Here is a 23,147-nt window from a genome sequence, read left to right as displayed (position 1 = left end):
GGAGGTTACTAAAAGACTTGATAATAAAGATAAATAATGTTTTAACAAGCTATGTTAAAAATAAACATCAATGCAAAAAAAAAATAAAACAGCCCCGAAAGTTTATACAAATACAGGATTGAGACGATTGCCTTCCCTTTTGTCTCATGCTTCTATATGAGTAGGCAGGGATCTGTAGAGAGAACCTAACCTTGTGAAGGGCCTAGGGAATGGATGTGTGGCCAAGTATCTTCCCAGAGAGAAAGAGCCACAGGGATTTATGGTTGTAAGACCCAAGTTATCCAACAAGAACTATTTTTGTGCTCACATATTCATGTGCATTATTTATTTGGTGGACAAGTGTGGCAGAATGAAATATCAGATTGTCTAGTTTGAATGAATTTATGGAGTTCCTAAAAATAGAGATCCTGCCCAAGTCCTCAGAGATTGAAATGATGTACTTCAAATACCATGAAAACTATCAGAAAGCATGACCTCAACCCTTCTGTCTGGATTAAAGGTCATGTGGAATTTACATTTGAAGAAAGAATTGGGTGCTTTTTCTCTTTGGATATGCCACTGCCATTTGGCAAAAGAGTTGATAAAGATTTTTCTGAAATCATAGCTACAATCTTAATTTAAGGCTAATTTGACATGAATTGTGAGCATTTCTTGCTTTTCTGTTGCTCATTATTACAAATGAGGTTTTTGGCACAGAAAAGAGATTGTTTCAAATTTTATTGAGTGAATAGGAATCTGAATAAGTGCACACACTAAACTGATGTCATTTAAAAATGGATTGTTTTTGTTGATTTGGAAACAGTATTATGAAAATTCAGAGGTTGGTACTAAATGAGCTGACATTGACATCTTATGTGGAATAGAATTTCTTGAGTTTTCTATTTGGAGAAAGATGTAGCATATTTGCAAATGTGGGTCTTTCCATGAAGTTAAAAAAACAAGTGGTGTACAAAATCATTTTAACTAAAACTTCAAAGAATGATTCAGAATAAACACATAATTTCTTTGATTTTGGCTTCCTCCTTAAAAAAAGAAAAGATGGCAGGATCCTAAACACTTGTTTCTGATTATTGACCTTTTGGAATATGTTTGTTCAGTAGTTGAATCTTTTGGAAGTTATTGTTTAAAATGTTTTGCTTGTTAACATGAACAAATTCTCATATTTTGAAATCAGACATTTCTTATATATAATTTATACAGTGAAACACAAAACAGCTTCACTTTGACATTGATCTAAAAAACATATTTTTTGTTAATACTATGCAGACTAGACCAAAGCTCTTAAAATTACACAATACACCAACATAGTGGCAGAAATGCTTTCACTGGAGAAGATTCTGGTTCCTAAATTATTGGTGTTTATGAAAAAAACTCTTTCTCTGAGAAGCAATAACTTATTCTAGGAGGATAAACATTTGCTGATTTATAATTTTACCTTATTGCATCTTTCAATGAGTTGGAAAAATTACATTTAGGTGTTTAACAATGCAGGGCAACTCATGATGTCCTAACACGGGTTGTTTCTTAGTCACCTTTACAGCAGGTCACTGATGGGTTACCTTTTAAAGTTATTCTCCCCCCTCTGCATCCCTCCCTCATTTTAATTTATTTCTTTTTCTTTTCGTCCCTCCAGTTTCAATTCCAGGAATCTTTTTGTTTGTTTGTTTGCTTTTTGAGAATATTGTTGAGACACTGTTCAACTTTTCACACAGCACCACTTGCATTTCAGTATGTTTGGTTTCATTTTTATTTGGAAGCCTCTGAAGACTTAGAAATTATGATTGTGCTCCAATTCCTTTAGTTTAAATTAATGATTGACCTTAAATTAATGATTCACTTTGCTTGCAACTTTGATCAAAAACAATTGTTTTCAATTATTTTGCCAACATATCACTTCTCCCTCCCAGACTGTATCTCCATTTTATTTATTCTGGTTACATGCTGCCCCTTAAAATTATAGAAATTATGTATTTCTCCCTTGACATTTAGTCTCTCATGCTTTCTTTGTCTAAGGATTAATTTTAAAAACTTAATTTTTCTTAATTCAGATTTGTTCTATCTTAACTGCTCTTCACTCAGCTTTGTATTTTTAAAGCATTACACCCATAAACATTCATTTGTTTTCAAAAGATTGGTTGACTCTAGCCTGGAGGGAAACACTGAAAAAAAGGAAAAAACTCTGCATTGGCCTTGCTTTCTCGTTCACTGCGTCAGTGACATTGGCCAAGTTGCATAAACTTGTTTATACCCCAGGATCTCATTGAAAAATGAGAAGATTGGGGTACATAATCTGGTTTGCTTCTAGCATTTAATGCTTATAATTTTTATTTATTTTTTAGGAATGTGAGAATAAAAAATGGCTATGTGCATATTGCAACTGTTGCCCCAACTTCTTTCTCAGGTAACTAAGGAAACATAAGCCCATTAGTCTATAATCTTTATTTTAACCTTCAATTCTTTCAGACAGTAATAAATGCCTTGGAGTTTACTAGAGACAAAACTGTTAAAACAGCAAGTCAATATTTTAGAACATTTTAAATGTGAATAATTCAACTCTTAAATAAGAATCCATTTTAAAGCAGCTGTTGACCAGCTAGATAATATATATATAAAAAAAATGAGAGACAAAAGAACAGAAAGTCAACCAACAGAAAGTCAACCAACCATTCTAGCCCTCAAGCTAGAATTCACAGGCTTTCTTTGAATGTGTCGCTGTGTACATGGTGAGGTACATCAAGGGACCCTGGCCAAACTCATGTTGTGGGCAGTGCTTTGTTGAACCCCCATACCTTGCAGCCTTCACACGTGATGACTCCGTAGTGGATCCCGGAAGACTTATCGCCACAAATTTTGCATGGTATCACTTCAATTTGTGCTGAAAGGGAAAACAGAAATTTTGAACTTACAAAGTTGTCTGCTGCCTTTCACCCTTCCTCATCTCTCTCCCCGCTTCTCTCGGACCTGACTTTAGAGTTTGAAGACATGTAGGGGTGTGAGGTCACCCACTACTAGTTGAATGGCCTCCCTAAGCTTCTTCTAAGTGAAAGGGCACCCATGTGCCTTTGTTTGCTTTATTTTCCTCAAAATAAAAATATAACCAGGACCCAGAACTTTACTAACCTCTTGCCTTCACTGTTTTCTCTTTTTTATTTATTTTATTTTTCATCTTTTTTAAAAGATTTATTTATTTTTATACAAGAACTGGGGTAAAGGCCAGATGTGCGGAAGGGTGAGAGGATTCACCCAAGACAGAGTGGGGAACAGAACAGGCAGATCGACTGAAATACACTGCTGAGGGGAGCAGCGGGCAAGACAGGAGAGGTCTGCTGTGCCATGTGGTATTCTCCCTGGCCGGGATTGAACCCATACTGCAGAGGCTGCAGACAGCTTCACAGTGCAGTGCTCAACTGCCTGTGCCAACTGGGGAAGACGTTTTCTGTTTTTTAAACTGAATGTTGACACAGTGTAACTCAAAGAATCCCCTGAACCTGTGTCTTGGTTTTCTTGTTTTGCATAACAAAAATTAAGCCTCTGAGAATCTTCACATTCCTTTATTTCAATAATATTTTAAATAACTAAATAAAGCAAAACTGGTGTGAGTGATGGTATCCTATGCATTATGTGGCTATTTGTTTACTTGTGAAAATGCCCATAATTAATGTGTCCAGTATTTATGGAGCACACTCTATGTGGCCACTGAAATAACAAAGGTTGTTAATGTAGACAAGAAATACTAATGACACCAATGATCTAATAAAATGAAATTAATAGTGGAAAAATCAGATAAAAATGATAAATATGTGGGTACTCTGACTTCAGTGGAAGCAAATAGTTTCGTTGGAGATGAAGACTGTTTGGTTGATTTTGAGGATTGTGTAGGATTTTGATAGGTGGCAGTAAGTCAAAGGACATTTCATCAAGCATAATTAAATGAAAAAGTCTTAAATTATTGTGGCTGTGCTCATTAAACAATTTGGCTATAATGGAAAGTTGGGTCATATGGTTGGACAGAGGGAGTGATATCAGATTATGAAGCTCCTGGGAGTAGGCGGAGGAATTTTTGCCTAACATCCACAACCTATCAAGGAAGCAAACATAGTGCAGAAATGATGAAAAGTAATAACAGAATTGAGTTTGGAAGGCAGCCAGAGACCGGTGGAAGACTAACTGAAAGACTGTTCCTAACCTGGGTGTTGGGAGATGAAAGCATGGATTACTTCAGTGGCAGGGTGAATGGAGAGGAAGAAACATATACAAAGACAGTTCAAAGACAGAAGTGAGAAGATAAATGACAGAAAACCTACAGAGGTGGACATTGATGAAAAAGGGGACTTCTAACTTCCTAGCCTTAAGAGTATAAATTAAATAGTCAGTATGACAAAGAATGAGGATGTTGGTGAAGCAACTACTTTGTGGAACATGGTAGGGCATGGGCTTTTCATTTTGCATGTGTGCAATTTGGTGTGGTATCTTGTAGGTACCTCTATCTACAACCTCTTGGAAAGAGGATTCTAAGTCATCAATATCGAGGTTATGGATGGAGATGGATCCATATGATAAACTTTATTTAGAATGTAGTAATTCCTATGTCTCTTATAGTATTCTAAGAGTTGTTAAAAATTATACATATTAGGAAGATCTGCTATTCCAGCTCCCAATTTAAAATAATTATGCAAAATATGCTTCAAAATGCTCTGTACATCAATCTGCCACTTGGATGCTTTTCTACAGTGTCTCACCCTAGAATATACAAAATAAATAAATGCAGACATAGCTCTCTTTTTCTGGCTCATTTGTATTTTTTTAAAAAATAATACTTAATTTCAGGGTAGCGCATTAAATTTTTTGAAATTAATATTTTACGGTAACTTCAAATCATTAACAAAAATTCAGTTATGCTCCTATTTTTCATAAGAGAAAACTGAGGATCCAGGTGGTTAATGATACCCTTGAGCTGACTTGGGAGATGACAACCAGAAATTTTCCTGATACTGAATTCAGTAACCCTTTCTCTGCCTTCCTAAAATGTAAAATATGAATGCAGTTTTGAATTCCTATATAGGTCCATTGGCATCAGTGGAAGAGATACTGATAAAAACATCAGACAAGTCAAAGGCAACTAAAATACTTATTGTACTAAGAATTTCTACTTATTTCTGTTCTTTTAGCTTTCAGATTATATGAAGTAGTATTTTTCTTTAAGATTTTGATGGGAAAAATATGAGCTTTGATGTCATTCTATTCTGATGTCCTGAATTCTTGCTCCAAATTTGTTAATGCTTATGGCCATGGCCAAGACAAAAATCTCTGGTCTTGTTTTATCACTTCAAAAGCCTAACTAACACAGCACAAAGATGTGTGAGGATTAAATGAGATATCATATGCAGAAGTGTCTTGTAAATAGTAAAGAGCAACAAAGAGCAATAGTAAATGTCAGTGTTCATAATCATCATCCCATCATTGTTAACTGGTATTTCTTATGCTTTTGGGCAAGAAATAGGTTACGTTATTATTGCTTTATAAGATCTTATTTAAAAATAACCGAGTGGCACTGTAAATTGTTTGTATTATGGTTATTGTTGTTGTTTTAAGCAATAACCCTTAACACAGTAGATTCTCTACAATGATTACAAAATTGACAAAAAAATCCCAGGTACCTATGGTACTGTTGTTAGGCTTATATGATATTAAGTCAGCGGCACTCTTTGCATAAATTACTCCCCAGGGAGTAACTTACACGTGGGGAGAATCTGCTTCAATAAGTTCTTAATTATAAAATGATCTAACTCTAAAGGAAATGAAAATAGAGGTAATTTGCCCCCTGGGGTGTGAGAAGATGTTTTTGAAAGCCACAAAGGTTATCTTATACAACTTCGGAAATATAAATGGGATAAGGAATGATTCAATAGAGTATCTGCATATTTATACATATTTATAATCCCAGCTCAACATGTAATCCTTAAGAACCATAAACATTTTAACAGTATTTTTTAAAGAGAAAGCAGTCACTTTAAATGGCATATATGTATAACGGTGTGGGAGGTGGCTATTAGCTTGGAAAACCTCTGATCATTTTGTACCTATTATGGCAAAGTAGATCATCTGAGGTCTTTTATAGGTGAAAATAAATTTTAATAATTTAAAGTACCCTTTTCCATTTCTCTCATTTAAAATAAATTGCTTGTGACCTTCACTTTATACTTGATAGTATGTATTTTATAAAGCACATCTTCAAGCCAGAGTATTTCAGACATGAATTAAGACAACAGATTATATTATTGCACCAAAGTTTGTCATTTCTCAATTTCTTGTCATTATACTAGTCATAGCCTCCTGTGTGATTGTCTTGCAGTGAATACAGATTTGCTGACCTGCTATTTATTGGGGTTTCAAACTGAACATCTTGGGAAGATTTGGCCCAGGCTTGGATCTCACCAGCTATGACAATAGAGGTGATATTCAAAAATTGAAGAAGGATTCAGCTTTCTTACATTTGCTTGACTCATGTGCGAAGACAGCAATAGCACTTTTTTTTTCTTGAAAATAACTCTATTTACTTATAAATTTATTTTTAATCAGGTAATATTTATATACCCCCACTAGGTATCATCAGTTTTTCAATTTCTTACATCTTCCTCTCACATATTTTTCTATAGGTAATCCTTATGGAAACTAAGGGTTTTATTTATTAATTAAAATTTTTTTGTTTACAAAAGATGGTGTTATATAGTTTTTTAAAAATAATATTCTTACACTATCAAAGGGTATCATGAAAGATTTAAATAATTTGTGGTTTAATAATATCAGAAAAACTTATGAAATGCCGTTAATTTAATGCACCATGATTTGATAGGCAGAGTCAACAATTATAGAGTATTCATAATTCGTCTCTCTTTGAAGAGATTTGCTTAAAGTCACTTGTAACATCACACAAAGCCACCATGTATTCAATTCTTCCTGATTATCAAAATGTATGTATTTTTATTTTTGCCCCTTCAGAGCCCCTGCTGGTGATAGTAGGTACTTAGTTTACATAAGGTAATTCAGGCTAAAGAGTTAACTAGAAAATGTGCCACTTTGATCCACTGAAATACCTCTAACTCTTAAAAGTAATCATCAAGAATAGTAATAATAATGGACCTTTCAGGTACTTTCTGGTTGGAGGAAACATTTTTATTGTGTGTGCTCTTGTGGCTCTCAGTTTCTACTATTCCATAGCTAACAACTTAAACCTGGTCGTTTTTATACTCTGAGTATTTTAAGTCCATTGAGGACAGGCATTAGGTCATACTTCTTTTTAATATTTTCTATGGTGTCCAAAAGATAATTTTAAAATACTATAAAGCAGTAGTCCTAATGTTTGTTCTTTCAGTAAAACCAAGAAATTTGACACATGATTCAAAGCCATACTGAATTTTCATATTTGGGGTGAGGAGAAGAAATCAGAATCTTGAAATTGGGGTGGATATAATTTTTAGAAAAGGTGATTCTGTTAGCTCCCACTGATAAATAAATGAATGAAATTATTAATTAGAAATTCTCTATAGCGTGTTAACCACTTGCAAATGAATCGAACCCTGGAACAAGGTCAGAATGTGAAAGTACTTAGGAATGACCAATAATGTAGTATGTAGTATGTTTTGTTTTCTGCTTTTTTTTTTTGGCATTAAGGAAAATAAGAAGCATCTATCCAGTCTACAGCAGCTTCCATTCCTGGACACTGGACTTACCTGTTTCTGTTTCTTACAATTATACATTTACACTAATGGCAGGTAGTACAGAACAAGTTCTTACTGTCTGAGTGAAGCACAATTTGCACATGTGGAAATTTCCAAAAATAATTATTATTTTGGTTAAAAATCATTTTGCAAAGATCTTAGTATCCCAAGTTGTATCTCATCTACCCAAATTGCATCTTATTTGTCATTCTTCAAGTTAAAAGACTTCAAGTTAAAATCCCTGTTCATACCTTTTCCTTCTGTCACTGATAGACTGATAAGTATCTACCTCTATTAGGCAGAACATCTTCTGATGTCACATAATAACAAACCCAAAGGATGAAGCAAGTATTCCTGAGATCTGGTTCCACTGTAACTTTGATTTATCAGAAATTAGCCCCAAGATTGGGGTGGGATGGAAGTGTGGAAAATTGCTACCCTTGGGGAGAAAAAGTAAAATTCTGAGCCTTTGTCCTTATATCAAACTAGGTAGCGATCTGAAAAGATTTCAGGCTTGTGTTCACCAGGGCACTTACCATGTTAGTCACAGCTTCCTGCTTAACTGTCAAATATAGTGCATGGAATTCAGTGTATTCTAATAATGCCATCACGGTTATCAGCATTTGGGATCTCCTACCCTTAAACTCTGTAATTTTTAAGTGGTGGTTCTGTATGAGACTTAGTTCCACCCATTTGACAGCTTCTGAATGACCAAAAGATAGCAATCATATCTATATTATTATAACCCCCTAAACTATGTATCATTGGAAGCTAGAATATGAAAAAATTACTGTCATGATAATGGCATAAACAATTTTTTCAAAGGGGCACACATTGTAGAATTATCATGAAGGAAGTTTTTTTTTTCTTTTATATATGAGCATTTACCTCCAAATTGTTCCTGGCCTACTCTAAATTCCTGGAGAACTGAAAGTATAGAGAACAAGACCAACAAAGAACAATGACAGCAGTTAATTTTGTCATTAATAGCAATTACTGATAATAAGTTAAATATTCCCTTTGGAGACAAAGTAAATCATCTTGGTAAGTCACAGTGGTTTTAAACTCATATTTTATGAATCCATTCTCATTAAATACATCCCATCTTGTCAAAGTTTTAGTTATGAGATACTGTGTGTGCAAGATTTGACATCATTCAGGTTGAAAGCACTAGACGTTTGCACAGCCACTCACAGCGTGGTCTCTACACCAGTTGTATTGATATCATCTGGGAGCATGTCAGCAATGCAGCCTATCAAGACTCACCCAAGACCAACTGAACCATAATTTGCTTTTTAATAAGCCTGCCCTGCACATCATTCAAGTTTGAGTCAAGTAATCACAGTTTTAACTACTCTGAGAATTGATGAAATTTTCAATTTCCCTGGCAATAAGGAAAATTTTAAGCTTTGCAGGCTGTGGAAAAGTAATTCTGTTGTTGTCTTTTAGGTATTTCCCTTTTGTTCAAATGGCTTTAGAACAAATGAAGGGTGAGTTATAAAAACTTCAGGTCATTAATTGACAAGTCAGAACAAAGAGATGCCAGTGTATTCTCAGAAACATCTTGCATTACTGTAAGTAACACCTTGTGTACCGGTTTCCTTTGCAGTTTTGATGATTGCAGCTGCACCTACATTTTCTTTAGGTGTAGCCCTACTTGGTTGTGGGTCCTCCCTCTCCTTTGGACTCACACTTGGGGTTTTGGCCACTAGGGGACGCACCAGATAGTCAGTGAGAAAAAAAACCTCTTAAGAGAATATTTTTAAAAATAGTTTTTCTATTTAACAAATTAAAGTGCACAATGTTTACTTCTTTTGGTTGAGGTAGGGAGATCAAACAATGCTTGAAACAGAAATGAACTCATTTCAGCTATTCATGGTAATTCTGAAAATGAAAGGTTTGGAAAGCTGCCTCATCTCGTGGAGGAAGATTAGCTACCACAGAGGTCAGCAGTCTGATGGATACTCATTCTTCTCATCTATCATAATCCTATCCTGAGACTTGCTGCTCAAAGTTTGGTCTTCCTAAGTAGTCGGTGTTGGCATTACCTTGGTGCTTGATGGAAATGCAGATACTTAGTCCTAACTAGATCTACAGAATCAGAATCTGCATTATAACAATGTCTCTGTGATTCACCTGTGCGGTAAAGCTTGAGAAGTTCTGGAACAGAGAAAGGCAAGACATCCTACAGTTTAACTTTCAGGGTGCTTGCCCCTGAACCCTAATTCTCTGTGCAGAGAACTTCACATAAAAGGAGAAAGAAAATAGTCTACTGATAGGATTAATTTTCCCAGTTATAAAAAGAAGAAAACAGCAATCATTTTGCTTCCAGGGGTAAAAACTTGTTTCTCTTTAGTTTAACTTTTTCTGAGCCCCTTTGTCTAGTCTCTGTTTAGTTGAAACCTTCAACAGGCACCTCCTGTTCATGGCAACATCTTATTAAAGGAGAGAAGCATGGAAGAACTCCACACACCAGGTCACATGATGATTCAGAGTGAGCAGGCAGAACAGGACCCAGCAATTATGTTCCTAGATTTACCAAATGAGTTGAAAGGTTACTACACAAACTGGAGATAAACATGATTTTTTTTAAAAGATTTATTTTTGCATACAAGAGCAGGAGTGTAGGCGAGAGGTGCAGGGGGGCGGAGGATGGTGGTGAGAGGATTCACCACAGACAGAGTGGGGAGCAGAACAGGTGGACTGACTGAAATACACTGCTGAGGGGAGACAGGAGAGGTCTGCTGTGCCATATGTGGGTTAGCTCCCTGGCCGGTGAGTGGGTGTGATAGCTTCGTAGTGCTGAGACTTAACCCATTGTGTCACCAGAGAGGCCCTAACCATAATTTTCTTCATAGGTGAGTGGGTAAGTAGCTGTGATACATTCAGACAATGGAGTAGTATTCAGTGATGACAAATAATGAGCTATCAATCCATGAGAAGACATGGAGGATCAGTGCATGTTGCTAAGTGAAAGAAGTCAATTGAACAGGCTTCATCTGCTTTATCATTCCAACTATATTTTAGAAGAGGCAAAGCTATAGATACAGTAAAAAAAAAATCAGTGGTTACTAGAGGTTTGGGAAAAAGAGAAGAGGGTTAAATGGGTAAAACTCAGAGAATTTTTAGGGTAGTGAAAATGTTTTCTATGTCAAAACCCACAGAAAGGTACAACACAAGTGAATTTTAATGTAAACTAGAATTACTGTTAATAAAGTCAATCAGTATTGGTTCATTCATTTTAGCAAATATATACAGCAATGCAAGATATTAATAATAGAGGAAATTTATGTGTGGAGGTGGGTTGATATATGGAACTCTACTTAATTATGCTGTAACTCTAAAACTGCACTCAATATCTATTAATTATTAAAAATAACTGAGTTACACAAAAGTGCTTCTCTTGATGGAGTTAATAAGGATCATCTGCGACAACACAGTCAGCAAACATTTGGCCGCCAATGTATACAAAACCAAGTTTCTATCTTCAAAATGAATACAGTGACTGTACAGCCCCACACAGGTCTAAACAAGCTGAATATTGGGATGACTGAGAGGAATACTATATGAACCTGGGAGAGAAAGACATTGATTTCAACTGGAGAAGCTGGGAAAGTTTGGCAGACAAGGTAGATTTTGCACTGATATCAGAAATTGAGCAGGTACATTGTAAAACAATAAAACTGTGGAAAAAGAGACTGAGCAGGACTTTATGTAGCCTATGTAGGGAGAGGATAAACCTGAAATTGGTAACTAAAGGCTGAAAGGAAAATAAATTATGAGGGTAAATATCCAGATTGTATTCAAATTTACTTTAGAACCTAGTTAATGTGGTTAAATAAATGTGAATAATAATAAACTGCTGTGGAATTACCAAACCAGCACACTTTTATCCATAGTAACCCACTGTGCCAGGTTCAACCATATGAAACAGCAACCTTTCTGTGCAAAAAATTAGCTAATATTGGCGATTTCACATGGGTTAACCTACTGTACACGGTGCTCTATGATGTAATTCCTATTTTCCATTCTTTTCAAGAGTGCTTGAAAACACCAATGATTCAGAAACAAGTTTGATAATTATAGAAACAAGCCTATTAAATTATGTATTTGAAGGCAGACAATTCAAAGGTTGTAACAGGCAAACTAATTAAAACAAACACACACAAAACACTCTAAATAACTAAGTTTAAGGTGGAATGCACATAATACTATTTCTCATTTTCTTTACTGATGGAAGCTATAGAGACCATTCTGGAATTTCTCAGCACTAGCAGAGTTTCAAAATAAGAAAAATATGTCTTTCTGGCTGGTAGCAAAAAAAGGCTAAATATCATGAAGTGTATTTAAAAAGACACAAGGCAGACTACAGATAGCAGTAAGAAAATTGATATAGTCTAAAATATAGTGATCAGAATCCAATTTCAATACTTACCCTAGAAAAGAGAAGTCTTACAAAATAAGAGATATTTGGGTGGATTATTGTTCCACAAGAGGTCCACAGTCACATATCAGAATGACAGCAATATAATGTAATAATAATATGTGTTTCCTTCTAGTGTAAAAGTAGCTGTTCAAACTAGTTCACAGCATCCTACAATTTGGCTGGATGACTAAAAATTATTAGTAGTTTTATCTGTCACATTCATGTTGACAAACCCATTTGGTTTTTAATATGCCTTTAGCAATTAATGCAGTAAATAAACAAACCTCAGAACATAGCTGAGATTTTGACATTGGCTTGTGTGTGTGGGGGGGGTGGAAAGGGGAGAGGGAGGGGGGAGGGGGAGGAAGGAAAAGAGATGAGGGAGAGAGAAAATGAAATGAAAAAAAAAAAAAGAACAATAACTACGAGAAGCCCTAAATCATTCCTTTGCTATAAGAAAGAAAAATTGGGGAAATAGTGTATGAATAGGCACTCCAACATATTAGGGAGCTTTTACTTATGCGAGAACACACTGGGCATATAATAACATAATAACATATATTATTCTATAAGAAAAAGTTTAGGAGCTTATTTTTTTGATTATCTGCAAGTATTTTGATTTCATTTTTAACAGAGAGTAATATAATATCTAAATATATTGTAAGTTTTTTCAGTAAGAATTACATTACTATATCATTTATGTTCTAGAAAACTTGCAATTCATTCCCATTGCTTTAGCATTGAATTGTGAAAAGAAATCACAGATGAAAGGATGATCTTAATTCTTATTTCTAGAAATAAGAATGATTTCAAAGGTTGGGAAAGGCATGCTTGAGTTTAAGTTCATCCTTACAAAGATGGGCCTTTTCAAAAAAGAAGGCATGCAGAATTTAAAAGAAAGTATTCTAATCTGCACACACCAGAAATTATTTTAGGGGTAAAATGATCATTTAAGATGTCATTCCAGAAGCTGTCTCTTATAATTTCACCTTACGCTAAATGTCACAAAGGTCCTGTATCAAAGTAGGCAAACAGCTAGTTACCCAACAAATACAGAATTATTAGTGCACAGCTCTCTGGAAGACTGAAGTGCCTGTTCTGCTGATACTGCACACTTCCCTAAAGAGATTACCGGCATAATCCTAAATATTATAGGACCCGAGTTATCTTATTTCTGAGCTCATCAGATCCAGCATGCTGCACATAATCCCTGACAGCTTTATTCAGTGTTTATGTAAGTTGGTGAAGGAGTTGTATCAACAAGGAGGACCAACTAATAAGAATAGATCCTGTGATTTTCAAATTCCCATTTTAACAAGTTTTCTCTTTCTGAACTTTTCCTACAAGCAGAAAATATATCCTTGATAGTTCATAGTAACGTCTGCCTGCCGATCTTTATCGTTGTCCTACTTTTTAGCTGGGCTTCTTTCTTTTTTTTTTTTCCAAAGATTTATTTATGCATATAAGAACTGGGGTACAGGCCAGAGGTGCGGGGGTGAAAGGCATTTTGATGCTACCAGTTGTTCTGAAATGGCAGGAAAAGTGTTGTTGTTTTGTCATTTCTTTAGAGGTCTGATTTACTTCTAAAGTCATAGAGATATTTATTTGGGGGGGAAATAATAGAAAAGACTGGTGAAAACCAGAAATTGCAAGTGTAGTTTCAAGTATTCTACTGTGATAGTTTTTTAAAAAGCTATAGCTTTAACTGAGGATATTCCTTTAAATTCCACCAAAATTTAAGAGAAAAAGGAAAATATCTGGTTCTCTTTGCAAAGTGTAAAGAGATATTTGTTCTTTTAGTTCATTTTAAAAATAAGCTGAATGTGTGTGTGTGTGTGTGTGTGTGTGTGTGTGAGTGTGCGCGAGCGCTCATGTCCTAAAACCAAATACTGTGTATTATGTAATTTTACAATAGAAGGCAAATTCATGGTTTCTTTTAATACATATTCAGGGAAGAAAGAAATATTTCTGTTCACCACTGAGCACTCTGTTAATTGTAAATCAGACCCAAAGAGGATTAAATATGTAGATTTCCAGTGTTATTAATTTCTAAACAACAAAAGCAACAGTATCCTGAGTAAATCTGTCAGTGGTAATGATAAATGGTTGCATACAGACTCCATTGATGTCAGAACTACAATCCTCTGGTAATGGCTTATTTCACCAATAAGCTCTGTATTTTGAAATCAACAAATAATTGCACTTCAAAAATATCTATTCCTTTCTAGAAATACAAGCATCAGGAAGCCTTAAGCATTGTGGAAAAATATAAAATTTAAGTTTATATAATAATTACATGCATTTAGTTTGATTAGTAACTTTTTTTGAATAACTGTAGGATATATATTATTTGAAAACACAATGTCAATTTACATTTTAACATTTCCCACTGTTCACTGCTATCTAATACTAGCAAAAGAAAGTGCCATGAAACCATGCATCATTTTGTCCTGAAATATTCTTAAAACAAATGCTCTAAACCTGCATGTTATAAGATAATGTGTTTAGAGATCTTACTTGTGAAAAATTTAATTAAAAAACTCCAGACAGAATTTACCTGATTGTTCATCAATGAGAAATTATTTTTGAAAATAGATTTGTTGCACATGAAGAAGTGTTTGGTATCATATATTTAAAAAACGAATATTAAAAGAAATTAGAAATGAGAAGTGTAATCATATAATGTAACTATGGTAATGACTAAAATCAAAGCTACCAAATCGTGACAAGGATCCTCATACTGTTAACCTGATGTTAGTGTAATGTGGCAGATGACTCCTTGAGCTCAACCTCCAAACTTAAGCATTTGACAATTCGCTGCAGGATATGACAATATTTTAAATAGAAATATCTTCTCCCATGTAAAATTCAGTCTGAGAGACTTATTTATGATATACATTCTCAAGTCAGAAAATATTTTATTGTCCCCACACTTCCTCATCAATTAATTTTGCTGAGAGTTTATAAATTCTTGCTTCCTTGCCTGGAGGATAGTTTACACAGCTAAGCATCAAAAGAGAGAAGAAAATGTTAGACTCACCAGTGGCATCAGCTTTAGTTTTGAGCTCGTTCTCACACATTTTGGCATAGCAATTAAAAGCCTCACTGAAAAATATTGCACTTTTCACTAGAGAACTGACGACTGCCCTATGTTACCCCACAACTAGAATCCCAACAGACTGCATTAATGAGATTAAATAAAAGAGGAGTTAAAGGCATCAACTGTTCCATTTCATTAAGTAAGGGTGAAGGGCTGCTCAGGCAAAGAAGGCGGGAGGGAGAATATTGCCTTTTCTTTTTGATACTACTTATTCACTGAAGAATGCCGCACTTGCTAAATCACAACCCGGAGTTTAAAACATCATTCTCCCTTTCCCCGCCCCCCACGATTTGTATAGATACATAAAATTCTGCACTTCAATTCTCCTTTGTTTTCATCTTGTTGGAAGCAGATCTGATAGGTATGTACCATGTAATAGGAGTCATCTCTGTGATTATGAAAGTACAACATAAATTTCCTTCAGAATTAGTTTGTTCCAATTATTTTGGACCCTTTTACTGAGGTCCAGGGATGAAGGAACACGATGAGGTATTACTGTGTTCTTGTTCTCCCAAATATTGGATCATTTTGTCTATGGTGTAATTAGCAGAGACACAAACATCTATAGTCAGACAAAACACTCATTCCTTATACAGTAGCAGTAGTAACAAATGGGAACACATTCAGGGACTTAACACGAGATGGGTCACCAGACTTCTACCCTGAGATCTAAGGTGCCTATTCTCTCAGTGTGCCTCAGTGCTCCCACTTGTAAAATAAGAATGTTGAGGACACACAGACATTTCTATCCTCAGACCCCTGCTTTGATATCCACAGACAAGAGCTTGCTCTTCATGAAAGAGTAAAGTGCTTCCAGAAAATGTCACCTTAAAGGTCTCTGGGCACTCTGGATCTCAAGAAAAACTCAAAACTTGCAGGCTGACCATAGATCTGAGGCAGACAGCAGGAGAGGGAGAGGCTCAAAATAGGGGATGAAGAGCACAAGGAACTATGGTGATGGATCATGGGTGATGTGGTGGTGGGAGAACTTGGGAACTACACCTGATGGGTGAAATCAAATACTGTCCAAATATGAACAATGATGTAAGAAAATGAATAAATTTAATTAAAAAATTTACACTTGGCGTACTTTACATCTCTCTACCTGGGAGGCATAATGATAGCATTTACATATTTCCATACTGAGGCCCAGGCTAAGGTTATAGCATGCCACAGGGGGAAAGAAAAGGAATGTCAGTTTTATTTAATATTTGCTTCAAATTTCCAAAATCTTTCAGTGATGAATATGTAAATTATTTCTCCAGTCCTCATGTCTCCCTACCCCTTTCGGGAACTCGCATTTTGTTTTCTTGATCTCTTTCCCTTCTGTTTCTCTCTTGAATATCTCTACTTTTCCTTGGTCTACATGGTGGTAAAATTGCTTTTCAGTGGGAAGAAAGGCAGAGGGTGCAGAGGTGTTTTGAGGAGGCCAGGTGAATCCATATGCACTGTTGTCAGGATGGTGTAGCTGAACCCAGTGCCTCTCAGCTTTGGGTGCCCAATGAAGGAATCTGGAAAATTTAAAAATCTCGATTTCCAGCACTTAGCTCTGACTTCCCATTGATTTGGTGTGGGTCCAATGCATCTGGGGATTTTAAACATTCCCAGAGTGATTCTAATGGCAGCCAGGATTGAAGACCGTTGGAATGTTTCTTAGAATAATCAGAGATGTATATCAAATACACAGATTCCTGATCCCCACCAACTACTGGGATAGAATCTTCTAAGGAGGAGCCTGGGAAGATATACTAAAAGTACTAAAGTATTTGCTATGATTATGGTAAATTTGTGAAAAATGAGGAATGAATCTTGGATTTTGAATTAGAACATCTTTGAACTCATGGATAAGTTACTTAATTTTTTCTGTGCCTCAGGTTACATATCTCTGAAATAAGATCATAGCACCTACCACTAGGGTTGTATGAAGAATAAATGCAAACGTCCTTAAAACTGTGTCAGCTACATATTAGAAATTCAGTATCTACACTTGAAAATGAATCTGCCTGTCTTTCTCTGAGACATGCATTTTTGCTGTTGACTCTAGCTATCATTTGTTCATTCAGCCAATATTAATTAATGAATTAATAATTAATGTTTTTGTAATGGAGGCTGGGAAACAAACATGATAATGTTCATACTTTCACATATATTCAAATCCTATGGATTTAATCCTGTTTAAATTCCTCCATTTTAATAAAATTCTTCCATTTAAAATATTAGAAATAATATTTTTAGAAGACATGTGGGTAATAAGTAAGAAAGTCACTTAAAAATTCTCATTGGGGGCAGAAATGGAACAGATTTGGAGGATATAGAATGTTTCATGTGTTATAGTTTAAATGTGGGGAAAGAATCGTTTCCTGTGAACTATTTATTTTTTTAAGGTTTATTTATTTATGCATACAAGAGCTGGGGTACAGGCCAGAGGCATGAGGGGGTAAGAGGACTCACCAGAGACAGAGTGGGGAGGAAAATAGGCAGATCTACTGAAATACACTGCTGAGGGGAGCAGTGGATGGGTCAGGAGAGGTCTGCTGCGTTTCCCAACCCCCTGCACCACCAGGGAGGCCCCTTAACCCCCTGTGAACTACTTAAAGGTTATTAATTTCTAACTTGCATGGAACAAAATTTATATACACCAATTATAGGGGGCTGGAGACTAAATCTAAGGATAGGAAATGTAGACCTCCTAGGGCCTCATGCGCATTGCAAAAACAAATCTGATTCCTGCTCTGGCCAATCAGGAAATGGGAAACAAAGAAATCCTCTTGATGCACCAGCACTCTTGTCTCCCTGGAAACGAAGAGCAGCTTGGAGATAGGAGCACAAGCATATGGGGGGGAGGGTATCTACCCTGCAAAGGGGCTTATGTTAGGAAAGAAGAAATGACTGGAATTTATCTAAAGTTACAGTTTTATCACATCATTTTTTTTTTTTTAATTAAAAACTTTTTAGTCCTCCAGGGTTGGCATGGAAGCCTGGTCTTCTCCTTATCTTGACTTTTTACAACCAAAGTCAGCTCTGCCTTCAGATTGTGATCCAGGGCCAAAGGCATCCATTCGGTGTCAAATTTTGTCCCCACTTCCTCAGATCTCTGTCTTTTTCATGCCACCTCTCTCTTCCTTGGCCTTCCTGAAGACCTCTCTCCATTACTGAAGCTACCAACTTCTGATCAATTCTTGAAGACGCAGCTCAACTCCCAGCTCCTGCAAAGTTTTCTGGCCACTCCCCCTGTGGTGATTATTCCCTGGGCTTCCTGTGTCTCTACCACTCATTTGGCCCCGGTGCTCTTCATTACGCTGGTTACCTTAACATTCATGTCCACTGTGAGTTCCTCAGGCATAAAACCCTTACCTTGTGTCTCCAAGTGACTAGCAGAGATTCAATACAATGCATGGAGCCCATCAATGGGTGAGTGTGTGCCTGCTGATGGCAGCCTGGGGCACCAGAGATTTCACCGCCTACTCCCACCATTTGGGGTGTGGTTTTTTTTTTTTTTTTTTTTTGCTTGCTGCTACTTAGTAGAGGGAAGGTTAAGAAAACAGTTTTTGAATCTTTTTTGTTTTTTCTTTAATCAAAGTTGGTTCTAAGCATAGAACAAGGGAGTTGGAACCAAAAAATTCTGTTAATTTCCTCTTTTTCCTTAATACACTATTTTCCCTTTATCCACTTTGGCATTTATATGTCACTTTGGACTGTTGTCTCATTGGTTTAGGCCTTTCCTCTATCTTGTTGGTACATTAATTTTCCTTTGGTTTGGAGAATTATTGTTAGAGTCAAAAGTGAGTTGCTCTTCCACTTGGGCAGCTCTCCCTTGACCCCACTCGACTACAGGCAGCAGCTATCATATATTTTTCACACCAACGTGGTAGACTGTCCTCATATCACAAGATGTTAAGTTAAAGGGACAGAAAAATTCTTTAAAAAATCTCCTAAGATTCAGGGGGGAAATGAGAGATGAAGCCCCATGAACAAAAGAAATGCCCTAAAAGATAGAACTTGATTTTACAAGCAACAGTCCCTCTTCAGCACTGTGGTTATCAAAGAGCCATTGCCAGGACCAGCAGATCTACTGGGAATTTGTTAGAAAGGCAAATTCTCGGGTCCCACCCTGTGTGTGTGTGCGCGCGCATTCCAACAATTTATATTTTCACAAGCTCTCCAGGTGGTTCTGATGCATGCTGTGTTTCAGTCACTGGTTTACAGCATGGATTTCCCAATCAGGAGGAGCTAGAGTTAATTTGCAGCTCTATCACAAAGAGGTTTTGTTGTCCAGACAAGTTATTCAATCTTCTGATGTCTCAGTGTCACCATTTATAAAATGCCCATACAAGCACCTACCTGATAGAAGTATAGAAAAATTTAAAATGAGATAATTTCTGTAAAGTATTCAGCAGAGTGTAAGGCATAAAACAAGCACTCAGCAATGGTGGGTCACTGCTATGATGCTGTTTTAGTGGGATTAGAAAGTGCTCCATACTTTAAAAAATGCCACTTTTTCTTTCAAGTTTCTTAAAACTTTGCTGCACCTGAAAATACTTGGGGGCCTTTTTAAAAATACCTGATTTCTAAGACACTTAGTGCAGACCTAGTCAATTTTATTTTACAGAAGATACCATGATGAATTTACTGTTGTAATATATCATTATCAATATTGCCATGAGAAAGAGGCATGCTATTAAATGCGGTTAGAATTAATTACCAGTAATGTCAGATGTCACATTCATTATTTCCATGATTTTGTCCAAATTCAGTGGTAGAAAAGTACAGAGAAATGCTAAAAGGGAGGTTCAAGGGCAGGGTTTCTCAACCTTGTTGTTACTGATACTTAGAGCTGGATAGTTCTTTTTCAGGGGGAGTTGTTCTGTGTATTATAAACACCCTTGACCATCTGTAGTGGCACGAAGAGCAGGTTATCTATGATCCACGCAGATGGGGTAAAGGAGGAGTCCTGGAGCCCTAGCTGGCTTTCTCAGGTTTTTATTGAGCTTTACTAAATGCATTGCAGCAACCAGGTACATTACAAGCAGGAGTGCCAGGGGGTCAAGAGGCAGGCAGGCCTCCAAGCAAGTCTTCACTCTGGGCTTCTTATGCCCCTTTTCTCTTCTGCTTCTCTCCTGCTTCTGCTTCACTCAGTGACTACCTCAATACTCCTCCCATGGCCAACAGAAGTAAATAAGATAGTTTGCAACAATGTAACAACTTCAGGTGCCCCAACAGGCAGGGCAATCCTAATGGTGGGAGGGCAGAAAAGCCTGAAAAACCATTTACCCTACACCTCTAACCATGAGATGCTAGTATGTGACAACCTAAAAGGTTTCTAGATAATGTCCAATGTTCCTGGGGGAACAAACTAGCCCACAGTTGATAATGCTACTTGTTCTAGAGTTTTAGTGACTGAATAAAAATGTAGGATTTACTATTTAACAGATGTATGATTGGAGCAAGTTTCTTCACCCTTCTGTGCCTCAGTTTCCATGGCAGTGAGATGGCAGTAATAACAGTACCCGCCTCACAGAATTCTATTATGCCATTTGAATAGTAAAAGGAAAAACCCATATAAAAGGCTGAAAATAGTATCTAGAGCATAACAAATGTTATGGTTATGGGCTGAATGGTCATGTTCCCCGATTATATATTGAGACCTTAGCTCCAAATATGCTATTAAGACAATGGCCCTAGGGAGGGGATTAGTTCATAAGGGTGGAGTCTCATGAATAGGATTGGTGCCTTATAAAAAAGAGTGCTAGAAGTCTCGCTCATTCTTTTATTTGGCAGTCTGCAACCCAGAAGTGGGCTTCCACTAGGACCTCACCATGCTGGCGCCCTGATTTCAGACTTCCAGGCTCCAGAAATGTGAGAAATAAATTTTTGTTGTTTGTAAGGTACCCACTATATGGATGTTGTTGTAGCAACCTGAACAGAGTACACATTCATTAAATGTGTCTGTGCAGTATCTATTTCTAGCTCTAGCTAATCAGTAATTTTTAAAATTCCAAACCACTAGAAAAACTCTTCTCTTAAAATCTTTTCATAGGAGTGTGCATCCATTTATCAATTTATTCTCTGAATAAAATCAGAATTTAAATATATATAATATATATATTAGGGTCAGCAAATGATGTAAGAAACAGAAGAATAAGGGCATGTAAGAATCAGAACAAAGCTCTGTTTTCCACCTTTTCAGTTATACACTTTTAAGGAAGTTAACCTCTCAGAATTTCTTTATTTGTAAAGAGGGAAATACTTGCTATTTCATTTGTTATAAATTTCTTATAAAGTTATATTAGGCATATTATTTCGTAAAAGCATAAAGGCTAATACCTTATTTCGCAGACGGTAATTCAATAACATTAAATTCCCTTAGAATCAGAGTCGATGAGAGTAGAGTAAGAAGAAAGTTCGGCTTAGTCCTCGTCTTCATGGACATGGACTTCAAATGGCATCATTTCACTTAAATTGACAAGTAGGCAGTGAAAAGCGTTTTTTTAGTTATAACATTTTGTTTTTTCATAATTGCATTTATAAGACAAGGTTTCTGAAGGATACTTAGAAAAATGTAATATATACTTATCATGTAGTCAAAAGTACATATTCGCCAGAAGGCTAAAGGAATGGTTACTCTGTTGATGGTTTTGTAAATTCATCATTTATACTGTTGAATACTTATCTTGTACAATCCATTTAAGAAACTTTAGCAGTTTAATTTTGATGCAATGTAGAGTAGTGATTATTGCCTCAATCAGTAGCTCAATTATTCTGGTAACTGAGCTTGTGAATATTTTAACTTTGGTTCAAACCAATTTTATGAAAGTCATTTACATGTCCAAACATTTTCCTTATAGTGCTCCTACTATTTTCCATTCAAGGGAAAATTATATAGATAATAGAATGGAAAACAGAAACTAACCATGTTCTTATTGGATGGATTTAGTAATAGGACCCCAAATTCAAATGATGGAAATCTTGAGCCCTGGTTGCTTCTTTTCTAACACGTTCCTAAGCTTTATTTCCATGTATCAGGTTTTAAACTTTAAGGAAATTAACAGTAATAACTTCCCAGTATCATGTAAAATAGATTCCTTTCATTATGAGTCATATTGATAAAAACATATAAAGTAGATTTTCAGGAACAAGTTTTTATTCCTAAAAAGAAAAAAAAGTTCTGAATTTTTTAGATTTATTGTTTTAGAATAGTTTTAAGTTTATAACAAAACTGGCAGAAAAATAGAGTTTTTCCATATATCTCCTATTCATATGCATGCACAGCTTCCCTCCTTATCAACAACACATGCCAGTATGGTACAATAGTTTTTTTTTTTAACAAAGATGAATCTACATTGATGCATAATCACCCAAAGCCCAATGTTTATATAGCATTCACTTTTGGTATTGTATATTCTATAGGTTTGGGCAAATATAATAATGACACATATCTGTAATTATAATATACAAAATATTTTCACTGACCTAAGAATCCAGTTCTTTGTCTATTCACCTCCCCAGGCCCTGCTCTGCCACACCACTTTCCCTATCAACCACCGATCTCTTTATTTTCTCCATTGTTTTTCCTTTAATATTTTTGAAATCAAACAAATTGTGCAAATCAAATCAAATCAAAAAGTGCAAATCTAAGCTAATGAAGAGTTGACATCTGCAGTGTAAACGCATATCCATGTTTTATATGATGATCACCTGAAGCGTCCATAGAATCATAGGGTAATGTTATTCAACAAAAAAATGAGACCTGAACGTCAGGAAATGGTTGAAACTGAGTCACCTTTTGAATTTTAGCATTTGTTCATCAGTAAATATTTATTTGTTGAGTACATATGATATTCCAGTAACTGAGTTTAATATTTTTCCTTGGGGAACTTCCCATATGTATGTCTATTCTGTAGGG

General features: G+C 35.9%; 1 protein-coding gene across 1 annotated transcript in view; it reads right to left on the bottom strand.

Annotated features, from left to right (window-relative positions):
* The window catches only part of RORB (RAR related orphan receptor B), a 221,219-nt gene that overhangs the window by 86,010 nt on the left and 112,062 nt on the right, over positions 1 to 23,147 (bottom strand). Inside the window, exon 2 of the mRNA XM_054688692.1 lies at positions 2,790 to 2,875. Coding sequence (XP_054544667.1) covers positions 2,790 to 2,875 — 86 coding nt within the window. The remainder of the gene's footprint in view (positions 1 to 2,789; positions 2,876 to 23,147) is intronic.

The sequence above is a fragment of the Talpa occidentalis genome, unplaced genomic scaffold (genome assembly GCF_014898055.3).
Source record: "Talpa occidentalis isolate TD23 unplaced genomic scaffold, MPIMG_talOcc4v2.1 talOcc4.7, whole genome shotgun sequence".
NCBI lineage: Eukaryota > Metazoa > Chordata > Mammalia > Eulipotyphla > Talpidae > Talpa > Talpa occidentalis.
Note: the sequence above shows the minus strand (reverse complement) of the source record. Positions and strands in the feature narration are given on the sequence as shown.